The sequence below is a fragment of the Felis catus genome, chromosome B3 (genome assembly GCF_018350175.1).
Source record: "Felis catus isolate Fca126 chromosome B3, F.catus_Fca126_mat1.0, whole genome shotgun sequence".
Taxonomy (NCBI): Eukaryota; Metazoa; Chordata; class Mammalia; order Carnivora; family Felidae; genus Felis; species Felis catus.
In genome coordinates, this window is record NC_058373.1 from 74,574,222 (window position 1) to 74,600,118 (window position 25,897).

Sequence of the window (25,897 nt, forward strand, 5' to 3'; positions counted from 1 at the left end):
CTTCAAGGTACTATAAAGAGTCAGGACCGGGACACAGATGGGGCAGAGCAGAAGATTGTGGAGCCAAAGATGACACAGATCACCTTTTCCTTTTCTGGATTCCAGTCTAGGGAGAAGCAGGGGTGGGACAGGATGGGCTGGATTCCAGTCTAGGAATAGTATGGGGATACTGGGAGTAGTATGAGAGTATGAGCCCCCTCCTCTCCCCAGTTGGGCCTCTTCCTTGCAGTGGGGTGCTCTTGGCCCCTTGCCTGCCTGGACACAAACACACCATGGCCCGACAGCCCAGATGTTCCTGGGCAGGCTTAAATTACAGTCCACTGCCCTTTGTCCCCGTAGGTACTACACTTGTGCCTGTCAGAATGCGGGGCTCATTTTGGGTTTGTAAAATAAAGGGCACTGGAGCCCAGGACCCAGACTGTGCCCTCCACAGAGCCAGGTTCTGTTCAGGCCCCAGGGCTGCATAAGGTGTTCTTTGTGCCGGGGATGCCTCCGGGGCCGGGTGTTGGAGGCGGGCCCCCAGCCCAGAGCTAGTCCCTGACCACTGATGCCAAGCGGTTGGCTGTGGATCAAGGGTTGAGGGAACCCTCAAAGCCTGCGTTACGGACCAGACCCTCACTCCCATCCTGAAGCCCCGCCCCTTCCCCCCCCCCCCCCCCGCCCGCCCGGCATTACTCAAACTTGCTAAAAGGGGCTTTCATTAACCACGCCAGTCTGAAAATTCAGGCGGCTCTCCCCGCCCCTCCAGCCCTGGGGGCTTCAGGAGGGTCTGGGCTGCCTGCCAGCCCCGGCAGTCCCCAGACTTGGGGGTGGGGTGGGGAGGCGGTGCTGTTACCCTCTGCTTCCTGCTAGGTTTCCAGCCCGGAGTTTCCTCAGGCCCCGGCCTCCCCCGCTCCCCACCCTGCTCTTCCTTAACCCTTTCCTCCGGGGAAGGAGTGGCACAGGTCCGGTTCTCTGCCTCTTCGGGGAGGGCTGGGAGGGGCGCGGTGGGAGGAGCTGGGAGAAAGTCCCCGAAACCGAGCCCCCTCTCCCCCACCGGAACGCCCCTCCTTCCCCTTCCTCTTCCTTCCACCCAGGAAAGGGGAACGTGGAAGGAAATTAACTTTGACCCCTGATTCTGGCTTCGGGCCTAAAACTTGGGTGGAAGACGGAGGTTTCCAGGACCCTCTCGCGCCCTCCCCCCGCCCTGTCGCCCCCTCCTTCGGCCCTCCGCGCCCCTTCAAGCCACCAGGCAGACGGAGAAAGGGTTCATCCTGCAGGGGCTGGCGCAGTGGTGAAGGGGGAAGGCTGGGGGCGGAGGGAAGGGCGGCGGGAGCCCAAGTGGTCCCACCCCCAGCTGCAGCCCCTGGCAGGAAGAGATTGTAGCGGGAGCCGCCGCCAAAAGCGACGGAACTCGGGCGGACGGGCGCCGTGGCCGTGGCTGGTGGGTCCGTAAGCCGAGAGGACTAGGCTGAGGTGGGGGGCGCGCCGCTCGGCGGAGGGGGCGTGGCCTGGACTCCTCCCGCACCCTGCTGGGGCGCCTCCCGCGCTGGGACCCGGTTGACACCGTCGGCGCCCTTCTTCCAGGGGCGCCGGGGCAGCCATGCTCCTGTCCGGGGGCGACCCTCCGGCGCAGGAATGGTTCATGGTGCAGACCAAATCGAAGCCCCGGGTGCAGCGGCAGCGGCTGCAAGTGCAGCGCATCTTCAGGGTCAAGCTGAACGCCTTCCAGAGCCGCCCAGACACCCCCTACTTCTGGCTGCAGCTGGAGGGGCCCAAGGAGAACATGAGCAAAGCCAAGGTAAACAGCTTGTCCCCACCCCCACCCGCCCCTTCCAGCCAGAGCCCTCTCGCTCTCCCCTGCCCGGGGGAGACAGGGGTCCCCAGAGATCCCTCGACCTGGATTCGGCACTATGGCGGGCAGGTAGTGGGCCAACGTCCTGCCTTTCCAGATCTGCAGGCTTGACTCCTTCCCTCTGGTTCCTTTTTTCTTTTCTGCCTCACCCCTCTTTGGCGTGTCACTTCTGTCCCTCAAGTGCGCTGCGAGACCCTCCATGGTACGTGTTCCCTCATGAGCCTTCCAGCATCCACAGCCTGCTCCTCCATCTGGGGAACAGCTTAAGGTCCTTCTATGGTCTCTGCAACACCTCTTTGTTCTCCACCAAGACACTGGAAGGCCCAGGTCCTTCTGTCTCTTTTTACGTCTCTTTAAATCCTGGGTTGCCCCTTGGAGGCTCTCAGAGTGCTGGACTGGAGGGGCCCTTAGAGATGCTTCTAGAGCAATGCAGGCATTTTACAAATCAGGCGTTGGGGATTGGAGAGGGTAAGAGGCTTGCCTGAGCACACAGTGTCAGGTAGGCAGGAGGGTGGCAGGTGCTGGGACCAGAACCCAGGGCTCTGGGCTCCCTGCCCCACACTCTTGATGCCCTAGGTAGCCTCTTGCAGGGGCTGGTGCTGGCGCGAGCATGTGTGTGCGCGCCCGCGTCCATGCACAGCTGCTCTGGAAGGCAGCCGTCCCTGGGGATGGGTGGGAATCTTGGAGGAGGGTTGTGGGCTTTCAGATGAAAGGGCCTGCTGTGTGGGACTGGGCACTGGACAGGCCAGGTCACAGCGTACCTCTCTTGCATACTCCCTGGCTTCTCTTAACAAGATTCTCTCTGGCCTCCAGTCATGGCCAAGGTCTCCCTCTTCCCCCAGATTCCCTTATCTTTTCCTAGTAGGAATGCTACAGTTTCTTCCCTGGGCCCCAGGCCATTCGCTTCCTGTGTATCTCTCACCCCTGCACCCTGCCCAACACACACCCCTTCCCCAGCTGGGTCTATACCAATATCCTAATTGGTCAAGGCCATGGGTGGGGGAGCCCAGAGTACACTGGCGAGTGGCAGGCAGGCAGGCAGGCAGGCTGGAAAGTTCCTCCCTCAGCCCCTCCACTGAGTTGCTTGGTCAGCAGTTTTTCCAGTTCTGACAGAGGTGCTGGGGGGGGGGGTGTGGGGGGAGGGGTGCCTGCCCAAAGAATGGATTGGCAGGCACCCCTCAGATTCAGACTTTTCAGTAGCTGGAATAGGGTTGGTTAACAACAGCAACCTTTGGGGGTGTTTTGGGTTCTTAATCTTTTTATTAATTTGAAACACAACAACTCACGCTTTTATGGGATTTGCACTTTCAGAGGTGCCCAGCTCCCCTGCCCCCTGCTTAGATCCCAGATCAGATTCTCTAGGCCTGTCTGCTCCTGCTCCTACTGCTGCCTCAGGGTTCCTTGGGCCACTGATCCCTCCCTTACACTCCAGGCCTTGCTAAGGTAACCAGTGGTTCCTTCAATTCCCCCACTCTGTCACCTCAATCCTCTTTGTCTTCCTTTGGGGAAAGGCCCTGTTTAAGATGGAGACAAGGTGAGGGGCTTCTGGGTAACTCCCTCTCTTATTGCACAGAATTTGCAGAAAGAAGAGATGGTTGGAGGTTTGGAGCAGGGGAGCAGGGTAGGTGGGAAGATAAGGCTCTGTCCCAGGAGTCAGGAGATCCGGGCTTAACCTGCTGTCACCAAGCTATGTCTGGGACAGAGGGGTGTGGCAGAGAGAGTTTGAGATTGAGGTTTGCTACTCTCTAACTGGGTGACCTGGGGCAAACAATTTACTCTCTCTTGAGCTTATTTCCTCATCTATAAAATAATATAACACCCACATCACAGAGGGATTGTGAGTCAGCTGAAATAATGCATGCTTAAGCACGTTTGCAGATGTGGAGAGCTATGGGGGATAGATGTCAGTTATTATTGTGTAGCTTTGAACGAGTGCTTTTGTTTCTGATTCTGGGTCTCCTTGTTTGTAAAGTGAAAAGCTTAAATTAGAGTAAGAAGATTAAATGCTCTCTAAATTCCAGCAATCTGATACGTGACAATTTCTCAAGTATAAGGATGTCTTGTGGCTTCCATGGGGAGATGCTGTGGCTGACCCCAATCCCAGCTGCAGGGACATAGAATCCTGCACTTTGATAATGTCGTACTATACACAGGCCACCTGGCAGAGAAGACCTAGCGAGATCGGAGACTGAAGGATGGGAAAGGGGTGAGCATGGGGATGGCTGGCTTGTGAGGGGAGGGGAGGTGAAGGACACAGGCTTATCTGGAGAAGGAACTGGGTATGTTTCTAAATTATATGCACTGGTTTTTCAGGAAAATCTCTGTAGAATTCGAGTGCTTTTATTTTATTTATTTAAAAAAATTTTTAATGTTTTTTTTAATGTTTATTTATTTTTGAGAGAGTGAGAGAGAGACAAAGAGACAGAGCGTGAGCAGGGGAGGGGCAGAGAGAGAGGGAGACACAGAATCTAAAGCAGACTCCAGGCTCTGAGCTGTCAGCACAGAACCTGATGCAGGGCTCAAACTCATGAGCTGTGAGATCATGACCTGAGACGGAGTTGGACACTTAGCCGACCGAACCACCCAAGCGCCCCTCAAGAGTGCTTTTAATTGTTATCTTGTAGTGGGATTTAAGAAATAATGAGGACAGGGGCACTTGGGTGGCTCGGTTGGTTAAGTGTTCGACTCTTGATTTTGGCTGAGGTCATGATCTCATGGCTTGGTTCTTGAGAACGAGTACCACATTGGGCTCTGTGCTGACAGTGCAGATCCTGCTTGGGATTCTCTGTCTCTGTCTTTCTCTGTCTCTGCCCCTCCCCTGCTTGCATTCTCTCTCCCTCTCTCAAAATAAATAAATAAACATTAAAAAAAGAAATAATAAAGACACTGCTGGAAATCACCTTCCCAGGCAGCAAAAACAAACACTGGGGTAGCCTCACCTCTCTAAGGTGAAATCAACAAGTGGAAAGGAGGGTTTTAATAGTGACAGAGTTGCCCAGGGACAAGCCCTGCTCAGCGCTCTGTTCTTGGCAACAATGTGAGGAAGGGTTGAGCACAGAGAGGAGAGGTGACATTTCACTTTTCCCCTTTTTGGAGATGATGGAGGGAGATGAGGGGGAGCCAGAGACTGGGTTCAGGGAGCTGTGGGACAGGGCGTGATTTGCTGACTTTTGGCTTGGCTTGTCAGATGGAAGCCGATCTGTCCCTGCTCCACACTGAGCAGTAACATGTAAGTTGGTGGCCAGGGGCATGCTGGAGCTGGCTGCTACTTAACCCACTGTTAAAATTTCAGGAAGTTTGGAAGCCAGTGGAGTCCCATTGGTAATTTGAAATTAGCCTTGGTGGGAATATTTATGCCACAGAAACTGTCAAATGCTACAAATCATGTCTATCCCCCCACTTGGCTGATTGCTAAACACTTCCCGGCACATCTAATTGTGTTTTGGGCAACCGATCCTTCTCCCTTTAAAATTTTTATTTAAAAAAGTTTTTGTTTAAAAATGTGTTTGAGAGAGAGAGAGAGAGAGAGAGAGAGAGAGAGAGAGAGCGAGCACTCGAGCAAGGGAAAGGGGCAGAGGGAGAGGGAGAGAGGATCTTAAGCAGGCTCCATGCTCAGTGCAGAGCCCAACTCGAGGCTTGATTCCATGACTATGGGATCATGACCAGAGCTGAAATCAAGAATCGGATGCTCAACCGACTGAGCCACCCAGGAACCCCTTCTCCTTTTTTTAAAACTTAATTTTTTCTTTTATCAAAGTAATGCACAATGTAAAAGTCCAATAGTTTTTAAAAAGCTCACACTAGGACACCATGATTGCCTGCCTTGTCCCTCCCAACTCCCTCTTTGGTGCTCTTCCTTGTAGGCAGTATTTCCTTTGGCATTTCCTCATCTCCACATTCCTAAAAACATATATAGGTACTGTTATATTTTGACTAATCAATTTTAGACATTAAAAAAAAAATCTTATATTTATTTATTTATTTATTTATTTATTTATTTATTTATTTATATTTTTATGTTTTACTTTTTTTTTTATTATTTTAAATGTTTATTTATTTATTTTCAAGAGAGAGAGAGAGGGAGAAATTTAATCCCAAGCAGGCTCTGCATGGTCATCACAGAGCCCGACTCTGGGCTGGATTCCATGAACCGTGAGGTCATGACCTGAGCCAAAATCAAGAGTTGGTTGCTCAACTGGACTGAGCTACCCAGGAGCCCCTTATTTTTTATTTTGAGAGAGAGAGAGGGAGAGAGAGAGAGAGAGACTGAGAATTAGGGTGGAGGAGAGGGGCAGAGGGAGAGAGGGAGGGAAGCTGACACAGCGTCTGTGTTCCGCGTTAAGATTTTATTTTGATATAATCTTTACATCCAACATGGGGCTTGAACTCACAACCCTGAGATCAAGAGTCACATGTTCTACCGACTGAGCCAGCCAGGTGCCCCAGTTTTAGATACCTTTTGACATACCATTATTGTAGGTGAGCCTTTAGTCCCTTATATCACCATCCCTTCTTTTTTTCTCAGTATAGTTCTATTTCAGTTTTCTCTCAAACCTGTATTTACTGTTTGCATCATTATGCCTGTGCAAGCATCACATGTATTTGAGCACTGCCATGTGCCCTGCTTATGTTTTCTTACTTTTATTTCAGTGACGTTAAGAACTCCTTGTTTTTTTAATGTACTTATTTTTCTTAGTACCTGTAGCCAATTCTAACAACTTCAGTGGCTTCTCACTACACTTTTCTAGGAGGTCAGTCTATGGCTTCAGGATGTCCTTGCAGTTCTAGATGTTTTCCTGGAGACATCCTTCTTTCTGTCTAGTCAGGACTGCACAGTTGTCTTCCTAGACTTCAATTTGCTGTCATTCTTGGCAGCCCTTCGCGTTTTTTCTTTGTTAAATGCCTTATTTCCTGGACCGAATGCCTTTCTCTTTCTTGGGTTGGTGGAGCACGTCCACCAGTTGAGTCGTAAGTTAAAAAGATGGTGCAGGGGCGCCTGGGTGGCGCAGTCGGTTAAGCGTCCGACTTCAGCCAGGTCACGATCTCGCTGTCCGGGAGTTCGAGCCCCGCGTCAGGCTCTGGGCTGATGGCTCGGAGCCTGGAGCCTGTTTCCGATTCTGTGTCTCCCTCTCTCTCTGCCCCTCCCCCGTTCATGCTCTGTCTCTCTCTGTCCCCCCCAAAAAAAAAAAAATAAAAAAAAAAAAAACAACAAAAAAAGATGGTGCAGTGCATGGGGCTCCTGGGTGGCTCAGTTGATTGAGCCTCCAACTCTTGGATCTCAGCTCAGGTCTTGATCTGAGGGTTGTGAGTTCAAGCCCCACGTTGGCTCCATGCTAGGTGTGGAGCCTATTTAAAAAAAAAAAGAAAAATAAGTAAAAGATGGTGCAGTGATGAAGAATATACTAGTAACATGCTTGCCTCTTGAGTCTTACCCTCCAGTTTGAACTAGTTGTCCCCCATGCCTGACGATGCTTTTGGTCCTAAAACAGTGCCTAGCAAATAGTGGGTGCTCAATGATGATTTGCTGAATGATGAATACATTCTGAGATTTGTCTTCACTGTCATCCTGGAGATTGTCTTTGCTTTCTTCCTCTGTCAGATCTCCTTTCTTAGTTTCCATTGTTGATTCGCTGGAGAATGCTCTCCAGCAGCTTCCTGAGAAAGGGTTTACAGGAGGTAAAATGTTGGAGGAGGTAAAATGATATGCATATTTGCATATCTACATTGCATAGCTGAAGGTCGCTCGATTGACAGTTTGGTTGGTATTGAATCATAAATGGAAAATTATTGGTGAGATTGGGCCCTGTTTCGGGTGAGCATGAGCCTTGCATCGAGTGAACATGAGCCCCACTTTGGGTGAACTCCGCTTCTCTTTCACTCTCTCTGTCTGCCCCTCACTCACTTGCACCTTCTCTCTGTCTCAAATAAATAAATAAATGGAAAATTATTTTCCTTCAGAAGTGTGGAGGCATTATGCCATTGATTTCTTGCTTTAGGACTTTGGAAGCTCTTTAGGTCCCAGGTCCTTTGTGTGTGAAGTGTTTTCTCTCTGGAAGTATGTTGTTTTCCCCACTGTTTTGAGGTTTCTCAGTGAGACTCCTCTGTGTGGGTCTGTGTTCATCCATCATTGCTTATTATTGCTATATTCTGGGGGCCCGTCTATCTGGACACTCGTGTTCTTCAGATCTAGACAATTTTCTAGATTGGTGACTAGATTGACTAGATTGGTGACTAGACTGGTGATTGGAAAGTTGGTGACTTTCCTCCTTGTGTTTTCTCTGTTCTCCTTTTCTGGAACTCCTTTTTAGACATTAATGTCCCAATGTACTGGCCCAATGTACTTTTGCTTATTTTTTCTCCTGTTCTCCAATTCTGACTTTTTGCTCTGTTTTCTGGAGAATTCCTGAAGTTTATCTTCCAAACTTTTTATCGGGTCTTCCATTTCTGCCGTTTTATATATATGTGTGTATGTATATATATAATGTAATATTATATATATACATACATATATACATATTATATATATATTATATATATTATAAATATATATTTATAATATACATATATATTAGTGTTTATTTATTTTTGAGAGAGAGAGTGTGCACTCGCACTCGTGCTAGTAGGGGAGGGGCAGAGAGAGAGGGAGACAGAGGATCCAAAGCGGGCTCTGCTGGGCTCTGCGATGACAGCAGACAGCCCCAATGCAGGGCTCAAACCCACAAGCCACTAGATCATTACCCAAGCCGAAGTTGGACAGCTAACTGATTGAGCCACCCAGGCGCCCCTGCCATCATATTTCTAATATCTAAAGTCATTTGTGGGGGTACCTGGCTGACTCATTCGGTGGAGCATGTGACTTATTCTCGGGGTTGTGGGTTCAAGCCCCACATTTGGGTGTAGGGATTACTTAAGAATAAAGTCTTTTTTATTTTTATTTTTTTTAATTTTAATGTTTATTTTCGAGAGAGAGAGAGAGAGAGAGTGGGGGAAGGACAGAGAAAGATGGAGACACAGAATCCAAAGCAGGCTCCAGGCTCTGAGCGTCAGCACAGAGCCTGATGTGGGGCTAGAACTCAGGAAATGTGGGATCATGACCTGAGCTGAAGTCAGTCGCTTAACTGAGCCACCCAGGTGCCTCAAGCATAAAGTATTTTTGTAAAAAATCACTTATGTTTTTTGAATTCTCTTTTCAAAAATAACACCATATTCTTGTTTAATGTGTGCAATGTTCTCTATCATCTCTCTGAGACAGCAATGGTAGTAAACTTTTTTTTTTTTTTTAAAGTAGATGCCATGTCCGAGCATGGAGCTCAAGGCAGAGCTTGAATTGATGTCCCTGAGATCAAGACCTAAGCTGAGATCAAGAGTAGGAGGCTTAACTGACTGAGTCACCCAGGCGCCCCAATAGTAAACTTTTTAAAGTTTTCTTCTCCCTCCCGAGTTTCTCTTCCTTCAAATTGTTCCCCACCCGTTTCTGTATGTTTTCTGTATATTTATTTCACATTAGAAGTTTTCCTTATCTATCATGATAATCCTTGCTTGAGGCTGACACTTGTTGATTTAGAGCTTGGTTGTACACAGATCTGAGGTCACTGTCTGTTAGGAAACTTGTTTGGTGATCTTTAGGTCTTGGTTCTCCAGCTGTCCAGATTTCCAGAATGTATTTCTCTTATTCTCTGTCCTGGCTGCTAAATCGCTGAATGGGAAGAATGAGTTTCTTGGCATTCAGCTTTCGTTGTAGACTTCATTATTCATCTGTCCTCCCTTCCTTCATGTTTTTTGTATGATACCCACACCCTCAAGTATGGCAATCCACCTCTAATCCTGGGACCTTGTTTCCCGCCATCTAGAGAACAAACCTCACAGCCTTTGTGTAGGGGGGCAGTTGGTCTCCCGTCTTGAGCTGCTCTTCAAACAACTTGACCTCAGTCTGCCTTTTATTTATTTATTTTAGTTTAATTATTATTATTATTATTATTATTATTATTATTATTTTAGATCTTATTTTTAAGTAATCTACACCCAATGTGGGGCTCAAACTCACAATCCCAAGATCAAGAGTTGCATGCTCTACCGACAGAGCCAGCCAGGAGTCCCTTGGTCTGCCTTTTTAAAGGTTTCCCATCACTCTCAATTCCAGAGTTTCTTGGTGCTGCCATTTTCTGAGCCTTTTGACTATTCTGCAGGGTAATTTAGGGGTGGTTCTGGAAAGCAGACAATAAATGGTAACTGCCTTAGGAAAAAGGAGATTTCTAAGTCAGGTGTTAAATGCTAGAACACCTTGATCAAGTATAGGCCAATATTAAACTGTTTCCTGTTACTGTTTTTATTTAACTTACTAATTGACAGAGGACCTGTGGACACTGCACAATGTATTTTGACAAATACACAAATCTTTTTCTGTGCTTATTTTGTTCCTGCCTCTTTTCTCCTTTTTTCCTTCTGGAGGAAAAAGATTGGGGTGGGCTTTAAGCAGGCAGATGGCTCCAGAATTTTCTGGATGTCATTGGCTGTTGTTTCTTTACATTTTCTTGTTGTAAGGTACAGACGGCACTATGGTTAAGACCCCAGACTTTGGAGTCAGAGTGCCCGAGTATCCCAGCCGACAATCTGTTTAACCTTGGACACGTGCCCTTCCTTGCTCGTCTAAAATGGGGATGATAGCAAATTCCTTATAGGGCTGAGAGACAAATAAATGAGATCATGTGTGTAAAGAGCCTGACACACAATAAGTATTCAATAAATATTAGTTCACACTTATTATTTGGAAAACGATTTTAGTTTTTATATACTTGTTAGTTAAAAAATATTGAACAGTGAATGGCACAATAAATATTTTCAGCTCTTTGCACAAAGAGAAAGAAACCACCGACAATCTTCTTCCTCAGCACCTCTCTTCATTTCTACATGTTGTTTTCAAGTAATCGGAATATAGGGTGCTGGGGTGGGGATTTGTTAAGGTCTATGACAGTTATCCTGCGCCCGGTCAGATTCACCCTCGCCAGACAGTGGACCAGATGAGGTTCTTGGTGGGAGGGGTTGGCTTGGGGTGTCTGTCAGGTTTTGAGCTGGTTTTGGACTGATCGAAAAGGGGTTAGACCTGGGCCTAAGCCTAGGTGTATTTTAGACCCTTTGGGGAAGGGGCTGGAGGTCTGTGGCCTGGTCCTGGTGGAAGAGGTAAACATAGGCCTGAACGGGATGGCCAGGGTACCGAGCAGAGGGGCTGGAGCCGTCTTCAGGATGGCTTTTGGTGATCTAAGAGGGAGCCTTTGTTCCCTGTTAGGGAGAAACAGGGACCTTCAGAGACACGGGGATGTAAAGGGACAGGAGGCACATGAGGGCAAATACAATCAACATGGGTTGACTGATTAACAGGGAGCGCCCACGCTCCCTTGGAGCTCACGGGGGTCGTGCTGGTGCAACTCAGCCATATTGGGGAGAAACCCAACCTCTTCCATCCCAGTGACTGCCAAAGACTGAGTGGTTGAGCCCTGTAAACATGAGGACTTGGTCTGCCCAGAGAGCCAGAGGCCTTCCTTTTGGTTCCGCCACTGTGCATGTCTGCGGGGTTCTCCTGGATGCTGGCCCAGTGACTTACCTCCTCCTCTGTTCCCTCTGGGCAACAGAGTTACCATGGTTACAGGTACAGGTTGTGCTAGAGACCTTCTGGAGGGGGATTAAGCCAGAATCCCACAGGATTACCCTATAGTCACTCTGCAGTCTGAGGAGGTAGAAAGAACTCTGGTTTCGGAGTCAGACACATGTGGGCTGTGGTCCTGGCCCATCGCCCTCTAGCTGTGTGCCTTTGGGGACACAGCCCTCTAGCTGTGTGCCCTTGCGAATAGGATGGGCAGACGTCAGGCTAAGCGCTTCCTTCTTATTAACTCATTGAAGCTTCATAATAGCCTGATGAGGTGGGAAACTGTTGTCCCCATTTGACAGATGAGGAATCCAGACACAAGGAAGGGTAAATAACTTGCCCCCTGGTCACATAAGTTCCTGGCACATGGAGGATTCTCAGTAGTATGCAATTCCCCTCCTCTAGCTGTCTCACAGTTCTAGAATGTCAGGGTAGGACTGGACCCTAGGGGTATGTCACTGTCACTTAACCTGCCATCTTACAGGGGAAAAGACAGAGGCCCTGAGAAGAAGGTAAATTTCCCACAGTTGACCTAACCTGTTGCAGTCAAGTTGGAACCAGAATCAGGTCCCTCGACTCCAAGCCTAGGTGCTTCCCCCTTCCCCCCCAGGCCTCCCTCATTCAGTCAGAGAGCTCCCTGAAAAGAAATGCGTGTGTGAGGAGGCAGGCCTAGAGAGAGGGGCTGGCTGTGTGTGTGTGTGTGTGTGTGTGTGTGTGGGCGGGGGGAGGGTGCAAGCCAGTGGCAGGCCCATAAAGGAATGACTTCCTTTGTGTTCTCCCCACTGTGACTTCAGGAGTATCTGAAGGGCCTGTGTAGCCCGGAGCTGTGGAAGGAGGTTCGCTACCCGCAGGCCCTGCACTGCGCCTTCCTTGGGGCCCAGGGCCTCTTCCTCGACTGCCTCTGCTGGAGCACCCTGGCCTACCTGGTGCCTGGTCCCCCCGGCTCCCTGATGGTGGGGGGACTGACCGAGTCTTTCATCATGACCCAGAACTGGCTGGAGGAGCTGGTGGGGCGGCTGCGCTGGGGCCCTGCCGCTCTGCTCACCCCCCGGGGAATCTGGGAGGCTGAGGTGACCAGGGCTTTTGGGGCCCTGGTCTGGATCCGTGGTGACCAGTATGCAGGGGATCTGCTGCAGCTGCCCCCAGCGGTCCAAGAGCTGCTGCTGAGCCTGGTGCGGGACGCTGCAGGCAAGGAAGACATCATCGAATGGCTCGGCCGCATCGGCACCTCTGAGTCCTGCCCTGACCCCGAGGTGCTGATCTGCCCTCCCCACCAGCAGAAGGAAGGCCCGGCCATGGTGTCTGTGGGAGACGGTCCTGGGCCCTTCCTGGAGGTGGGGACTCTCCAGAACAGGAGCCCAGAACATTCAAAGAGATTAACCAACCTGGGAGCCACCAGGGCCCTGGTCTCGGGCACCCCAGGCCAGAACACACAGCAGGAAACAACCAGCCAGCTGGTAAGGTAAGTTCTGAAGAATCAGTTTGGTTTCTCTAGACCCTGTCCCTGTTCCCCCCGCCCCACGGAAATGGTTTGGGATTTACCTGGCCTAACCACCTTTCCAACAAACTTGGATTTCCTCCAGGGTCGATTCCAACAGCCAAGGTAGTACCGACAGTGCTCGAGAGGAAGGGCCCGCGCAAGCCACCAGCAGCCAGGACTCTGCAAACCACACGCAAGCCCCGTCACAGCAAAGGCAGGTCCAGAGAGTGGAAGATAAACGCCCCTTCCAGCCTCCCGTGTCAGCCCTGAGCATGTGCCCGCCCTGGAAGGCCTGGACCCCGGGGCCAGCGTTTGGGCCCTTGTGGCCAGGGGCTATCGCCGCAACCTTCTGGAGGATCAATGAACTGCACTCTCTCCACCTGGCCTGGCTCCTGTCCCAGGCGTGCTTCAGTTTTCCTTTCTGGCAGAGGCCCCTGGGCCCCATTCAGTTCAAGCTACCAGGGCAGAATCCTTTGCCTTTAAATCTAGAGTGGAAGCAGAAGGAGCTGGTTCCTTTGCCCAGCATGGAAAGCCCAGACTGCAGACCAGATGGGGGACCAGGAGGAGATGCAACCCTACAGAATTGCCCGAGGCCAGAGACCCCCCGAAAAGTCATGAGTTTATTGGTGGTCTCAGGGGGCTCGGGTGTAAAGGACAAGACTAGCCCAGGACTTCCACAGATAGGGCCCCCCTTGACCTCTGCACCCCAACTGCAAGCTGGAAGCGAGCCAGGGGATCAAGGAAGTGTGCAGTGGGATTGTAAGGAGCCAGAAGAGGGCCCTTCTGTGCTGCCAACAGGGCAAGGCGTGCCTACAGCTCAGGGGGGGTCTGTAGCTCAAGAGGGGCTGACAGGTCAGTCAGCACCCGATGCTCAAACAGTGCCTGAAACTCTCGAAGTGCCCGTGGCTGCGGCAGTGCCCACAGCTCAAACCCCACCCACAGATCAGGGGCTGCCTGCAGTCCCCAAAGTGCCTACAGCGGAGATGATGCTGGCAGTCCCCACAGAACCTGCAGCTCTCAAAGTGCCTTCGGTTCCGACAAAGCCAGCAGCTCAAGGGGGGCCTGCAGCTCAGAAGGCAGCCGTGGGTCAACCGGCATCAGCAGCTCAAATCGTACCTGCGACTCCCAAAACTGCCACAGCTCAGAAAACGCCTGCAGCAAAAACGTCACCTGCAGCAAAAACACCCAAAGCTCAAACTGGGCCTGCAGCTAAAACAGGGTCTACGGCCCCCAAGGGACCTGTGGCCCCCAAAGCACCTGCAGCTTCCAAAGCCTCCAGAGGCCCCAAAACACCTGCAGCTCAGAAGACGCCCACAGATCCAGGGCCAAGCCTGGATGCCGCCAAACTCCTGAGCGAGGTGCAGCCTTTGTCAAGGGGCAATGCCTCCTTGCCAAAGGGCCATGGGGAGTCCAGAAGGCAGGGTCCTCAGTCCAGCAGCACCTTGACTTCCGGTAGTCAGCACCAACCTCAGATGGAGGGGCTCCTGGGGGCTTGGGAGGGGGCCCCGAGGCAGCCGCCTCGTCACCCACAGGCAAACAGCACAGTGACCAGCTTCCAGAGGTACCATGAGGCCCTGAATACACCCTTCGAGCTGAACCTGTCGGGGGAACCTGGGAACCAGGGGTTACGGCGAGTGGTCATTGATGGCAGCAGTGTGGCCATGGTGTGAGTAGCTACAGGCATGGCATGGGCTGGGAAGTCTGGGGAGCTGGGGCAGGGCATCCCCGGGGGGGACAGAGCGTGGGCATCCCCTCGGTATGTGGGTGACATGGGCTCAAATGGGGAAACGATAGGATGGAAGTGGCAATGGTGGGTGACTGGGGCATGGTAGGAATGTGCACGGAATCATGCAGACAGTCCTGCCAAGGGACGTTTCTTTCTCTCTCTTTGATAGAAACAGAAACAGGCTCACAGAGGTAAGGCATCTGGCCCAAGATTCCAGAGCCTCATAAGGGACCTGGCTGGCCTTTGAGTTCAGATCTGTCCACTGCCAAGGCCCGTGCTCTTCCCACCGCAGCCCGCCTGTCTCACATAGCACAGCGTCTGTCAACCCCAGGCCAGCTACCAATGCTTAGCCTGAACCTTAAGGCCCAGCCCAGGTGTCCTTTATGGAGCTTTTCCCGAGTGTGCCAATCAATCCTTAGAGACTGTCCTCCTGCATTGCGCTTACTGCTCTACACATGCTAGCATAAATGTGTGCAAGACCACTGAATTTGTCCCCATGGGACAGTAGTTATCTGTGCTGAGCACACTCCTGGCCCACAGTAGGTGGAATGAATGTTTGTTTGCTTCTAGCCCTGACTTAAGTTCTTTGGGTGCAGAGGTTGCCTTTTTTTTCCTGTTGCCCTGGAGTTTCCCGCACACACACACGCACACACGCATTCACCCCACACGTGCACACAGCTGATCACGTGCAATAGCCCCCCGACATGTGTGCACACACATGCACACGCAGAGTAGGTGAGTGAGCCCAGTAGGTGCTTACAGAATGTTCGATGATGGAGGAGAGGGAGAAGGGCATTGCCGGTTGCTGACGCAGGCGTGTGGCATTGTCTGAGGGAGGAGCAGAAAGGCAGGGCCACTCGTCAGGAGGAGGCTGCTCCCTCATTTCCCACCACCCCCCACAGGCACGGCCTCCAGCACTTCTTCTCCTGCCGTGGCATTGCCATGGCGGTGCAGTATTTCTGGAACCGGGGACACCGAGAGGTCACTGTGTTTGTACCCACCTGGCAGCTGAAGAAGAACCGGAGGGTGAGAGGTGAGCTGTCCACTGCCCACCCCCTCCGCCAGCCCCTGCAGCATCACCAAGCTTTGCCTTTCCCTGCCTCTCTGTCCCTGCCGTGGCCTCTTCCACTTCGCCCTTCCTCTGAGCATCTCTGTCTTCTGTCTTTCACCTCCAGAGAGCCACTTCCTGACGAAGCTGCACTCCCTCAAGATGCTTTCAATCACCCCCTCCCAGCTCGAGAACGGCAAGAAGATCACCACCTACGATTATAGGTGTGCCAGTCCCAGGCCTTTCTGGAGGGTTCCAGGGGCTGGGCTGGTGTGTCGGGTGGAGTCCAGCCTCACCTGCTCTGGGGAGATGGAGGCCACCATGTCAGAGGGTCATGTCAGAGAGGATGGCGTGGTGCACAGGCCCTCTGTAGGCAGAGGGAGGCACACAGTGAGGAGAGGGCTCCAGGATCGGCTCTACCCAAGGCTAAGGGGGATTCCTGACTTTGGGACTCTCCAGCTCCATTCCCTCAGTCTACAGGCTTTCTGACCTAGGGGCTGGAACCCACTACTTTGGATAGGACCCGCCCAGGTGACTCCTGGTGTTTCCAGTGAGCTGCTTGCCCAAGTGACTGATTTGGGGCCTCGGTTTGGGCTAAAGTTCAAGTCTCCAGGAACTGCTTCAGTTTTTTTCCTCCCCCCCAGCCCTGGCACTGGGAGGAGGTATGTGGTTGGACCCCTGGCAGGGCTCTGAAAATGGAGTTAGACTGGCCTTGTCTCCTCGCTAAAGCCCCAGTGCCTCCCTACTTCCCTACGTGTCAATCCTAAGCACCTAGTCCCCAACATGGCTGCAGGACCAATATGCACAGGGGGAGCCTGTGATGCTGCCTCTGTTGGGGCAGGGAAGGCCCTGCCATAGTCACTGGTCCCAGGCTGGAGTGTGTGCCCGGTCTTGGCTGCACTTAGGCACCTCCTATGCTGGCCAGTGAGAAGTTCTGTTCTTCCCCACTTTTCTCAAGACCTGGCATCCATTCAGCTGGAAGGGCCAGGCATGGCAGCTCAGGCATCCCTCCTTCAAGAGCTAGGCCCCCTGGTCTTTAAGTGCCTCTAAAATTTCTGGTCTGGGTTTGAGGGAAGATGGTTGTTCTGCAAAGGTCCCCTGCTGGGCACTTGTGGAATAGCATGCTTGGGGCCGCCGGAATGGCAACCTTCCCGGGAATGCCGAGAAGTAGGTGGCCTTTGCTTTCTTTCCTGGTCACAGCCCTCTTTCAAGGAGAGGTGATCCTTGGAAAAGTGGATTTGTTTATTCAGGTATGTGATTTTATATATGTTTTATATGTATATACATATGTATATACATACATACATTACATACATATCGGTGTATGTATGTAGTGTGTATATGTACATATGGATGTATGTATGTATGTCTTGGCATGTATGGGAATGTGGTGCATTGGTGAAGAATAGTAATGGAACATGTGTGTGCATGCTGTGTGGCAGGCACCGAGGTAGGCACTTCAATGTACTGTTTGTCTCATTCCGTTTAATCCTCACAGCAATATAGGGTAGGTATTTTATGTCCATTTTACAGATGTGGAAACTGAGCTAGTAAAAATGCATGTGTGAATGTGGGCGAGTGTGCAGGTTTCAGCGTGTGTGTCTGTGCATGTGTATGTGAATGCCTGTGTGCTAGATAGGGGCGTGTGTTTGTATCTGTAGATGGGGGTGTGCATTCAAGTTCACCCTCCCGGGGGCTAGTGGTGATCTCGGATGGCTGCACAGACGGACGAGGAGATGGGCTCCTGAGCCCTGGCTCCCCGACCACCAAGGGCAGCATTTTTGTTCAGCACATCTCCACGTGAAACTGCAAGTTCATTTTCCCCAAAGACCTGGGAAGTAAGGGTTTCTGGGTGACTAGCAGCAACCCCTCTCCCTGCAGGTTCATGGTAAAGCTGGCAGAGGAGACAGACGGCATCATTGTCACCAATGAGCAGCTCCACATCCTGATGAATAATTCCAAGAAACTGATGGTCAAAGATCGGTGAGGTGATCCCAGGGACTTGAGCTGTTCCTTCCCCGTGGATGGATGTCAGCCAGCCCCTGGCAGGGGGTGCTGGGCTTGGGAGAGGGCCCTTAGAGCTGTGCTCACCAGACGTTGGTCTCAATTCCTGTTCAGACATCCAGGGGTTAACGGGCTGTATGAAGGGCTCCTCTATGACCTCTATGACCATATCTCCTCTCTCCCGGGTCCAGCCTACTGCCCTTCACCTTTGCGGGGAATCTCTTCATGGTGCCGGATGACCCACTGGGCCGTGATGGCCCCACCCTGGACGAATTTCTGAAGAAGCCAAACAGGTAATGGGCCAAGCCTCTGCCGCCTCCCAGTTCCTCTTGGGACTGACCAGAAACTTCCCCTTGGTGGTAACCAACATTTGTCTAGTGCTTAACCATGAGCAGAGTGATTCGATTTTTCAGGTTTATGCTTTTACAACATATTTTTAAAAAATATTTATTGATTTTTGAGAGAGAGAGAATGCACGTGAGTGGGGGAGGCAGAGCAAGAGGGAGAGAGAATCTTAAGCAGGCTCTGCGCAGAGCCTGACGCGGGGCTGGAGCCCATGAACCGTGAGCTCGTGACCTGAGCCAAAACCAAGAGTCGGACACTCAGCTGACTGCGCCACCTAGGCGCCCTGACCTCTACCACATGTCGATGCATCCATAAGCCACTTACAGTATGGTTTTGCAGCTTTACAGTTTTGCACATGTGCATCTTTCCACAGTTGGCATTTGTACTCAGCATTTTATGGCTCCCCACCCCCCGCCCCGCCCAGATACATGCCATGTTAATTCATATGGCTCACTTTAATGGCTGCGCGGTATTCCATTCTAGAAGTACCCGGGGGATTTATCGAATCTCTTGTCAAGGGCCGTTTGACATTTTCCATATTATGCTGTTGGCAGCAGTGCTCCAGGGGAGAGCCTCATTCTTGCTGCTGTAGGAATAAAGGGAGCTGGGCTAGGGGACGTACTGCTGAATTTTTTCCATATTTATTGTCTCCTTGGCTTCTCACAACCTGGGTTAGACATACATGACTTCTGTCCTGGTCCAGGTTTGCAGCAACTCAGACGTTCTGGCCTCCTTCCGCTCTGGGCTGCCTTACTGCCCCCCTCTTCCTAGTTCCCAGCAGAGGATGGTGGCAAGGACCTTATGGACAGGGCATTGCTTTCTGGACCGGGTCCCTCAGTTTCATTTCCCTGGTTTGAGAAAAAGTGCTGTGGAGGTTTGTCTGCTGTGCCGTCTCTCAAGTGCCTTGTCAGGCCGCCTTCCTTCTTGACCTCCCCCTGGCTTGCTCGTCCTAGGGACAGGTTGGAAGTGCCAGTCATCTAACTCGTACCAAGTCATTGGCTTAGAAGTGGTTGAAAATGTTGCTTGGTCAACAAGGGTTTGATTGGGTGAGGCTTCACATATGGATGAATCTCCAATATGGAGGCCTGGCACGTGCTGGAGATAGAGGAGGTACCTGCGGGCAGGGTCCTGGTGGAGGCTCTGGCGCTTGGCCCAGCCTCAGGGGGACTTAGCAGTGGGGTGAGGCTCCGCAGATGTGGTTTCCCCCTTGGGTGCCCCTCCCTCCTTCAGCAGGCCCCTGAGCCCCTCCGCTCTGCTCTTCTGGGGTAGGCTAGACACCGACATCGGCAACTTCCTGAAGGTGTGGAAGACGCTTCCTCCCAGCTCGGCCAGCGCCTCTGAGCCAAGTGATGGTGCTGACCCTGCACCGCCGGAGGGTCTGCGGAATATGGAAGAAGTCCGGGAGGAGAAGGAGGAGAGGCAGGACGATGAGCAGAGGGAGGGGCAAGGGGTGCAGGAGCCGCCTGAAGAAGATGCCCTGGACTCCTCACTGGCATCAGTGTTCAGGGCCGAGTGCCCTTCCCTTTCAGAGGAAATCCTCCGGTGCCTCAGCCTCCAGGACCCCCCTGACGGTGCCCTAGACATCGATCTCCTGCCGGCGCCGGCGTCTCCCTACCTGGGCATCCCCTGGGACGAGAAGGCTCCCTGCCAACAGGTTCTTGCCCACCTGGCCCAGCTGACCATCCCCAGCAACTTCACTGCACTCTCCTTCTTCGTGGGGTTCATGGACTCCCACCAGGATGTCATCCCTGACTATGAAGCCCTCGTGGGCCCCCTGCACAGCCTCCTCAAGCAGAAGCCGGACTGGCAGTGGGACTGGGAGCATGAGAAGGCCTTCTTGGCTCTGAAGCGAGCCCTGGTGTCTGCCCTCTGCCTGACGGCCCCCAACACCCAGCTGCCCTTCCGCCTGGAGGTGACAGTGAGCCAAGTGGCCCTCACGGCCGTTGTCTATCAGGAGCACTCGGGGAGGAAGCACCCCGTAGCCTATACCTCGAAGCCCCTCCTTCCCGATGAGGAGAGCGAGGGCCCCCAGTCAGGGGGAGACAGCCCCTATGCGGTGGCCTGGGCCCTCAAACATTTTTCCCGCTGCATTGGAGACACCCCAGTGGTCCTGGACCTTTCCTATGCCTCCCGGGCCACTGTGGACCCCGAGGCGCCAGAGGGCCGCAGACTTTCCAAAGCATGGTTGATCCGATGGTCCCTCTTGGTACAGGACAAAGGCAAGAGGGCCCTGGAATTGACCCTTCTCCAGGGCCTGCTGGGAGAAAACCGACTGCTGACGCCCGCGTCCTCGATGCCTCGCTTTTTCCAGGTTCTGCCTCCTTTTTCCGACCTGTCCACTTTTGTCTGCATCCACATGTCGGGCTATTGCTTTTACCGTGAGGACGAGTGGTGTGCTGGCTTTGGTCTCTATGTCCTGTCTCCCACCAGCGCCCCTGTCTCCCTTTCCTTCTCTTGCTCCCCGTACACACCAACCTATGCCCACCTGGCGGCCGTGGCCTGTGGCCTGGAGCGCTTCGGCCAGTCCCACCTCCCTGTGGTTTTCCTCACGCATTGCAACTGGATCTTCAGCCTCCTCTGGGAGCTCCTGCCCCTGTGGAGGGCTCGAGGCTTCCTCTCCTCGGACGGGGCCCCGCTACCTCACCCGAGCCTGCTGTCCTACATCATCTCGCTCACCTCTGACCTCTCGTCCCTTCCATTCATCTACCGAACCTCCTACCGGGGCTCCCTGTTTGCTGTGACAGTGGACACCCTGGCCAAGCAGGGAGCACAGGGGGGCGGGGAGTGGTGGAACTTGCCAAAGGACGTGCCGATCCCTGTAGTATCTCCTCACACCATGGGCAAGAGGCCCGACTTGCTGGCATTACAGCTGAGCGACAGCACTCTGGCCGATATCATCGCCAAGCTGCAGGCCGGGCAGAAATTGTCTGGCTCCTCACCCTTCAGTTCTGTCTTTAACTCACTCAGCCTCGACAAAGAGAGCGGCCTGCTTATGTTCAAGGGGGATAAGAGGCCCAAGGTCTGGGTAGTCCCGAGGCAACTCCGGAGGGACCTGATTTTCTCCGTGCATGACCTTCCCCTGGGCGCCCACCAGAGGCCCGAGGAGACCTACAAGAAGTTGCGTTTGCTGGGGTGGTGGCCCGGGATGCAGGAGCATGTGAGGGACTACTGCCGAAGCTGCCTGTTCTGCATCCCCCGAAATCTCATAGGCAGTGAGCTGAAGGTTATCGAGTCCGTGTGGCCCCTCAGGTCTACCGCCCCCTGGTCCAACCTGCAGATTGAGGTGGTGGGCCCAGTCACCATAAGCGAGGAGGGCCACAAGCACGTGCTGATTGTGGCCGACCCCAACACCAGATGGGTGGAGGCGTTCCCCCTGAAGCCCTACACGCACACGGCAGTGGCCCAGGTGCTGCTCCAGCATGTGTTTGCCAGGTGGGGTGTTCCCGTGAGGCTGGAGGCTGCCCAGGGCCCCCAGTTTGCTCGGCATGTCCTGGTGAGCTGTGGGCTGGCCCTGGGAGCCCAGGCAGCCTCCCTGAGCAGGGACCTCCAGTTCCCCTGCCTGACCAGCTCAGATGCCTACTGGGAGTTCAAGAGGGCCCTCAAGGAGTTCATCTTCCTGCACGGCAAGAAGTGGGCGGCTTCCTTGCCCCTGCTGCACCTGGCCTTCAGGGCCTCCTCCACCCAGGCCACGCCGGTCCAGATCCTGACGGGGGATGAAGTGAGGCTGAGCGAGCCGCTGTGGTGGGAGATGAGCAGTGCCAATATCGAAGGGCTCAAGATGGATGTCTTCTTGTTGCAGCTCATTGGGGAGCTGTTGGAGCTACACTGGCGGGTGACCGACAAGGCTAGCGAAAAGGCAGAGAATAGGCGTTTCAAGCGGGAGAGTCAGGAGAAGGAGTGGAATGTGGGTGACCAGGTCCTCTTGCTGTCGCTCCCCAGGAACGGCAGCAGTGCCAAATGGGTGGGCCCCTTCTATATCGGGGACCGGCTGAGCCTGTCTCTCTACAGGGTCTGGGGCTTCCCGACTCCAGAGAAGCTTGGGTGCATCTATCCCAGCAGCCTGATGAAGGCCTTTGCCAAGAGCGGCACACCCCTGTCCTTCAAAGTCTTAGAGCAATGACCGGGGTGCCGGGAGAGCCCCCACTCCAGGGTCCTGGGCTTTTGCTGCTAGGCCTCCCCCAGCCTCGAGAAGTGGTCTCATAGCCCCCTGGGGGCCTCGGTTGTGCCTTTTGCGGAGAAGTCAGTTCACAAAGCTTTGCTGAATTGCCTTGAACTGGGGATCAGCGTCCCTATGGAAGCATCCCCAGTTTGGGATATCGGGAGAGTCTGTCAAAGGCTGTGAGATATGGGCCTCTGGCAGTTTTACCCTGGGGGGCAGAAAGTCCCCTTTTTAAGGTAGGCCAGGCTCATTGTCTTTCCCGGGGTATCCCTATCGTCCTGTCACACGTGTGCAGGTACATACACACGTCCCCCCAGAATGTTACTCCTGCCTCTCGTAACGGTCAAACGGTGTTGGCTCTGGGCCTCAAAATCGGAACCACATTCCCTTATCAAACAGAAATCTCGAATATGGACTCTTCCCCTGAACTGTCCACCTGGGGACCCTTTGCTCTTCTCGCTGTCACAGCTGACCCAAGTCCATGAGGGCTGTGGAGAGGCAGCCCATTCCCAGCCTCACAGCCACCTTCCTCAGGCCAGCCTAGGCCTGTCCAGTTGTCGAGGAGGGACTGGCAGTTCTGGGCCCAAGGCTCAGAGCTGGGGTAGAAGTACGGCCAGCCACATAGAGCATCCCGATTGTCAGCAGGGGAAGGGCAAGGAGAGACAGCCTACCTCAACTGGCTCTAGCCAACGAAGACAACCCGTCCCCTGCTTCAACGGCGTCAACCAGAACAGGAATCAAGGATCTCGATGCCGAGTGTGGCATCTCTACCTGACAAGCTACTTCAACTAGACCGAGGGGCCCAGGCCTCTGTTTGAAGGGGGCAGGGCGTCTGAAATGAGCAGTGCGGCACGCGGTGAGGTACTGGCACGGCTCTACTTTCCCACCCTGCCCCAAAGTCCACAGCCCTCTCTTCCCATGTCTACTGTACCCCGTATCCCCAGACCCCGCACAATGTGTGACCGCTTTGGTTGGATCGTCCCCTTCCCCTGCACCTGCCTTCTGCGTAGAGCAAAACCCAGCTCCCTCGCAGCCACTTCCTGCAAAGATCATCTTGTAGGGACAGTGAATTCCTCATAGGTGTGTGCACTTACACTCGTCCTCTGAGTGGCTGCTGCTTCTGCTGACTGTAGTTTCCTGGTGAAGGCTAGCACTGTGTCACTCTCCTCTAAGTAGTTTTATTTTTCCAAAGCTGAGCCAGACTCCTGGCCCAGCACAGGTTGCCAAAGCGCTTGGCATTGCTAGAGCCAGAGTAGGACCCACCATCGAGTCCAGTTTGCTTGTTTCACAGCCAAGGTGAGAGGCCCGGAGGGGAAGTGATGTGCCCAAAGTCACACAGCTGGTTCGCTGGTGGCTGAGTTGGGACCAAGACTAAGCTTCCTAGCTCTCAGTTCACCCTAAACAGGTTTCTGGCGACAGGTTCAAGGGAGAGACTCCCTCAGAACCCTATCCCATCCCCCATCTCCCAGTTCTTGTAGACAAACTGCTTCGTTGTTGCCCTTAAATCATTTCCAGCTGTTAATCCTGTCCAGGAGAGAATGGTTGGGTGACAGCTGAAAAACTGAAAGGTGAGCTGTGGGATTGTTAGCAGACACCTTCTTTCCTCCTATTTCCCCCTTTCTCCCCCTCTTCTCTGCTTCTCCCTTTAGTGGTATGCCCAGCCTCCTCCCTCCCCATGCGGTACCCACATCCCAACTGCCCTCCTCCGCCTGCTCCACGTGTTAACCACATTTATGGTCTTATATCCTTTTATATGATTGTTTTTCATTCGATTTGTCAATAAACGGATCCAAATGGAACCAAGGTCTAGTTCTCTTTAGCTGCAGGCTCACTTATGGGTGGGGAGGGTGGGGGGCAGTTGTGGGGTGCTGCTGCTGCATGTTTCCCAGGCTGAGTTGAAGATTTGAAGGCCTGGGTAGTACCCTTTCAAGCTCACCTGACGCATGGTCTCATTTTATAGATGAGGAGACTGGCACCCAGGTAGTGAGATACATAAGGCCCACGGCTGGTTTGTGGCAGGGCTGGGAGGGGAGCCCAGGCTATGGGCTCCCACGCAGCTGCTCTTTCCAGTCCCTGTCATGGAAGAACTGGGTGAATGAAGCCTGGCGTGAGAGAATGGCATCAGCGCTGACCCAGCTTAGTTGTATTGGAAACATGCCAGAATTGGGGCGCCGGGGTGGCTCAGTTGGTTAGGCAACACACTTCGGCTCAGGTCATGATCTCACAGTTTGTGGGTTCGAGCCCCACATCGGGCTCTGTGCTGACAGCTCAGAGCCTGGAGCCTGCTTTGGATTCTGTGTCTCCCCCTCTCTCTACCCCACCCCTGCTCATGCTCTGTGTCTGTCTCTCAATAATAAATAAACGTTAAAAAAATTAAAAAAAGAAAAGAAACATGACAGAATTAGGTTTGGATATTTACTCTATATCTGCTACCTGTGTGGCTTGTTTCTCGAGGCCTCGGTTTCCCCATCTGTGAGATGCAGGGTGATGACTCCCAAGTTACGGGATGGCACAAGGATTACATGAAATAATCTGTGCAAAGAGGCTACTGTGGTGCTGAGTATGGTGTGAGCTTTCATCTCTGCCGTGGACTGTATGTTTGTGTCCCCACCAAATTCATATGCTAAAATCTTAAACCCCAGGAGGATGCTATTAGGAGGTATTAGGAAGGCCCTTGGGAGATAATCAGGTTTAGATGAGGTCATCAGGGTGGAGCCTCCATGGTGGGATGAATGTCTTTTAAGGGAAAGGGGCCACTCCTTGCTCTGTCTCCACCATGTGGGGTACAATGAAAAGATGGCCATCTGCAAGCCAGGAAGTGGGCTCTCACCAGACACTGGATCTGTCAGCACCTTGATCTTGAATGTTCAGCTCCAGAATTATGAGAAACAGGTGACTGTTGTTTAAGCCCTGCCCCACCCCAGTCTATGGCATTTTGTTATAGCAGCCCGAGCTGCCTGAGACAATCACATACTAGCTAACATTTCTCTTCTTCCTGCCCCTGGAACTCTTGCCGTTTTTGATCCTCAGGTTCAGAGACCTTCCTAATGTAGGCCCAGCTTCCCGACTCTGGGCCTCTGCTTCTTGGTGCCTTCCTCACCTGCCCAAACTTCTGTTCAGCATTGGCAGGGGTATGGAGCAGCAGGAAGGAAACTTCTTTCCTGAGAACTCCCCAGTGTGTGTCATTCATTATTCATGGATTATTCAATCCATTATTCATGGGTTCAACGCTGTCATTCATTATTCATGGAGCACCTACTATGTGCCGGGCCCTGTCTAGGTGTGGGCTGGGTAGCAGGTCATGTGAGTCATAGGGTCTCTGCCCCTTGGAATCCTCAGTTAGGTGAAGGAGACAATTCAACAAGCAAATGCAGTGCAGGGGAGTAAGAGAGAGAGAGAGAGCATGGTACATGAGCTTGGGGCTCAGGCACCTGGGATCTCAGCTCACATGCCATTCAGACAGGTCATGGTCTTCCCTGACCCCCTTCACCAGGAATAATGCACATGCCCTTAGTACAAGGCAGCAAGGGAAAGGCTCAGAACTCCTAAGTGGAAAGCCGAGCAGAACGCTGGCTCAGCAAAACCTCTTTAGTTTTTACTCAGGATGACTTTAAGCAATAATCAGATTTTACCCACATTGGCTTCTGAGCGCTGGGATGGT

General features: G+C 52.7%; 1 protein-coding gene across 2 annotated transcripts; it reads left to right on the forward strand.

The window, feature by feature from the left end:
- The first annotated feature begins 856 nt into the window (after positions 1–856).
- NYNRIN (NYN domain and retroviral integrase containing) lies at positions 857–24,035 on the forward strand. Of its 2 annotated transcripts, XM_045059734.1 has the most exons (9): positions 857–944; positions 1,567–1,780; positions 12,269–12,936; positions 13,058–14,620; positions 15,583–15,713; positions 15,856–15,952; positions 17,610–17,711; positions 17,924–18,025; positions 19,347–24,035. In XM_045059734.1, the coding sequence occupies exons 2-9, from the start codon at positions 1,583–1,585 to the stop codon at positions 22,195–22,197; spliced, it is 5,712 nt and encodes a 1,903-aa protein (XP_044915669.1). In that variant the 5' UTR covers positions 857–944; positions 1,567–1,582; the 3' UTR covers positions 22,198–24,035. The 2 variants fall into 2 exon arrangements, with proteins under 2 accessions (XP_044915669.1, XP_011281473.2); XM_011283171.4 differs by lacking the exon at positions 857–944 and having other exon boundaries at positions 1,028–1,780.
- The last annotated feature ends 1,862 nt before the right edge of the window (positions 24,036–25,897 follow it).

Excerpts from the sequence above, each read along its gene's own strand:
- NYNRIN (XM_045059734.1), top strand. The coding sequence starts at position 1,583 with ATGCTCCTGTCCGGGGGCGACCCTCCGGCGCAGGAATGGTTCATGGTG. Across the intron at positions 1,781-12,268 it reads AGAACATGAGCAAAGCCAAG|GAGTATCTGAAGGGCCTGTG; the intron begins GTAAACAGCTTG and ends CTGTGACTTCAG. Across the intron at positions 14,621-15,582 it reads GGCAGCAGTGTGGCCATGGT|GCACGGCCTCCAGCACTTCT; the intron begins GTGAGTAGCTAC and ends CACCCCCCACAG.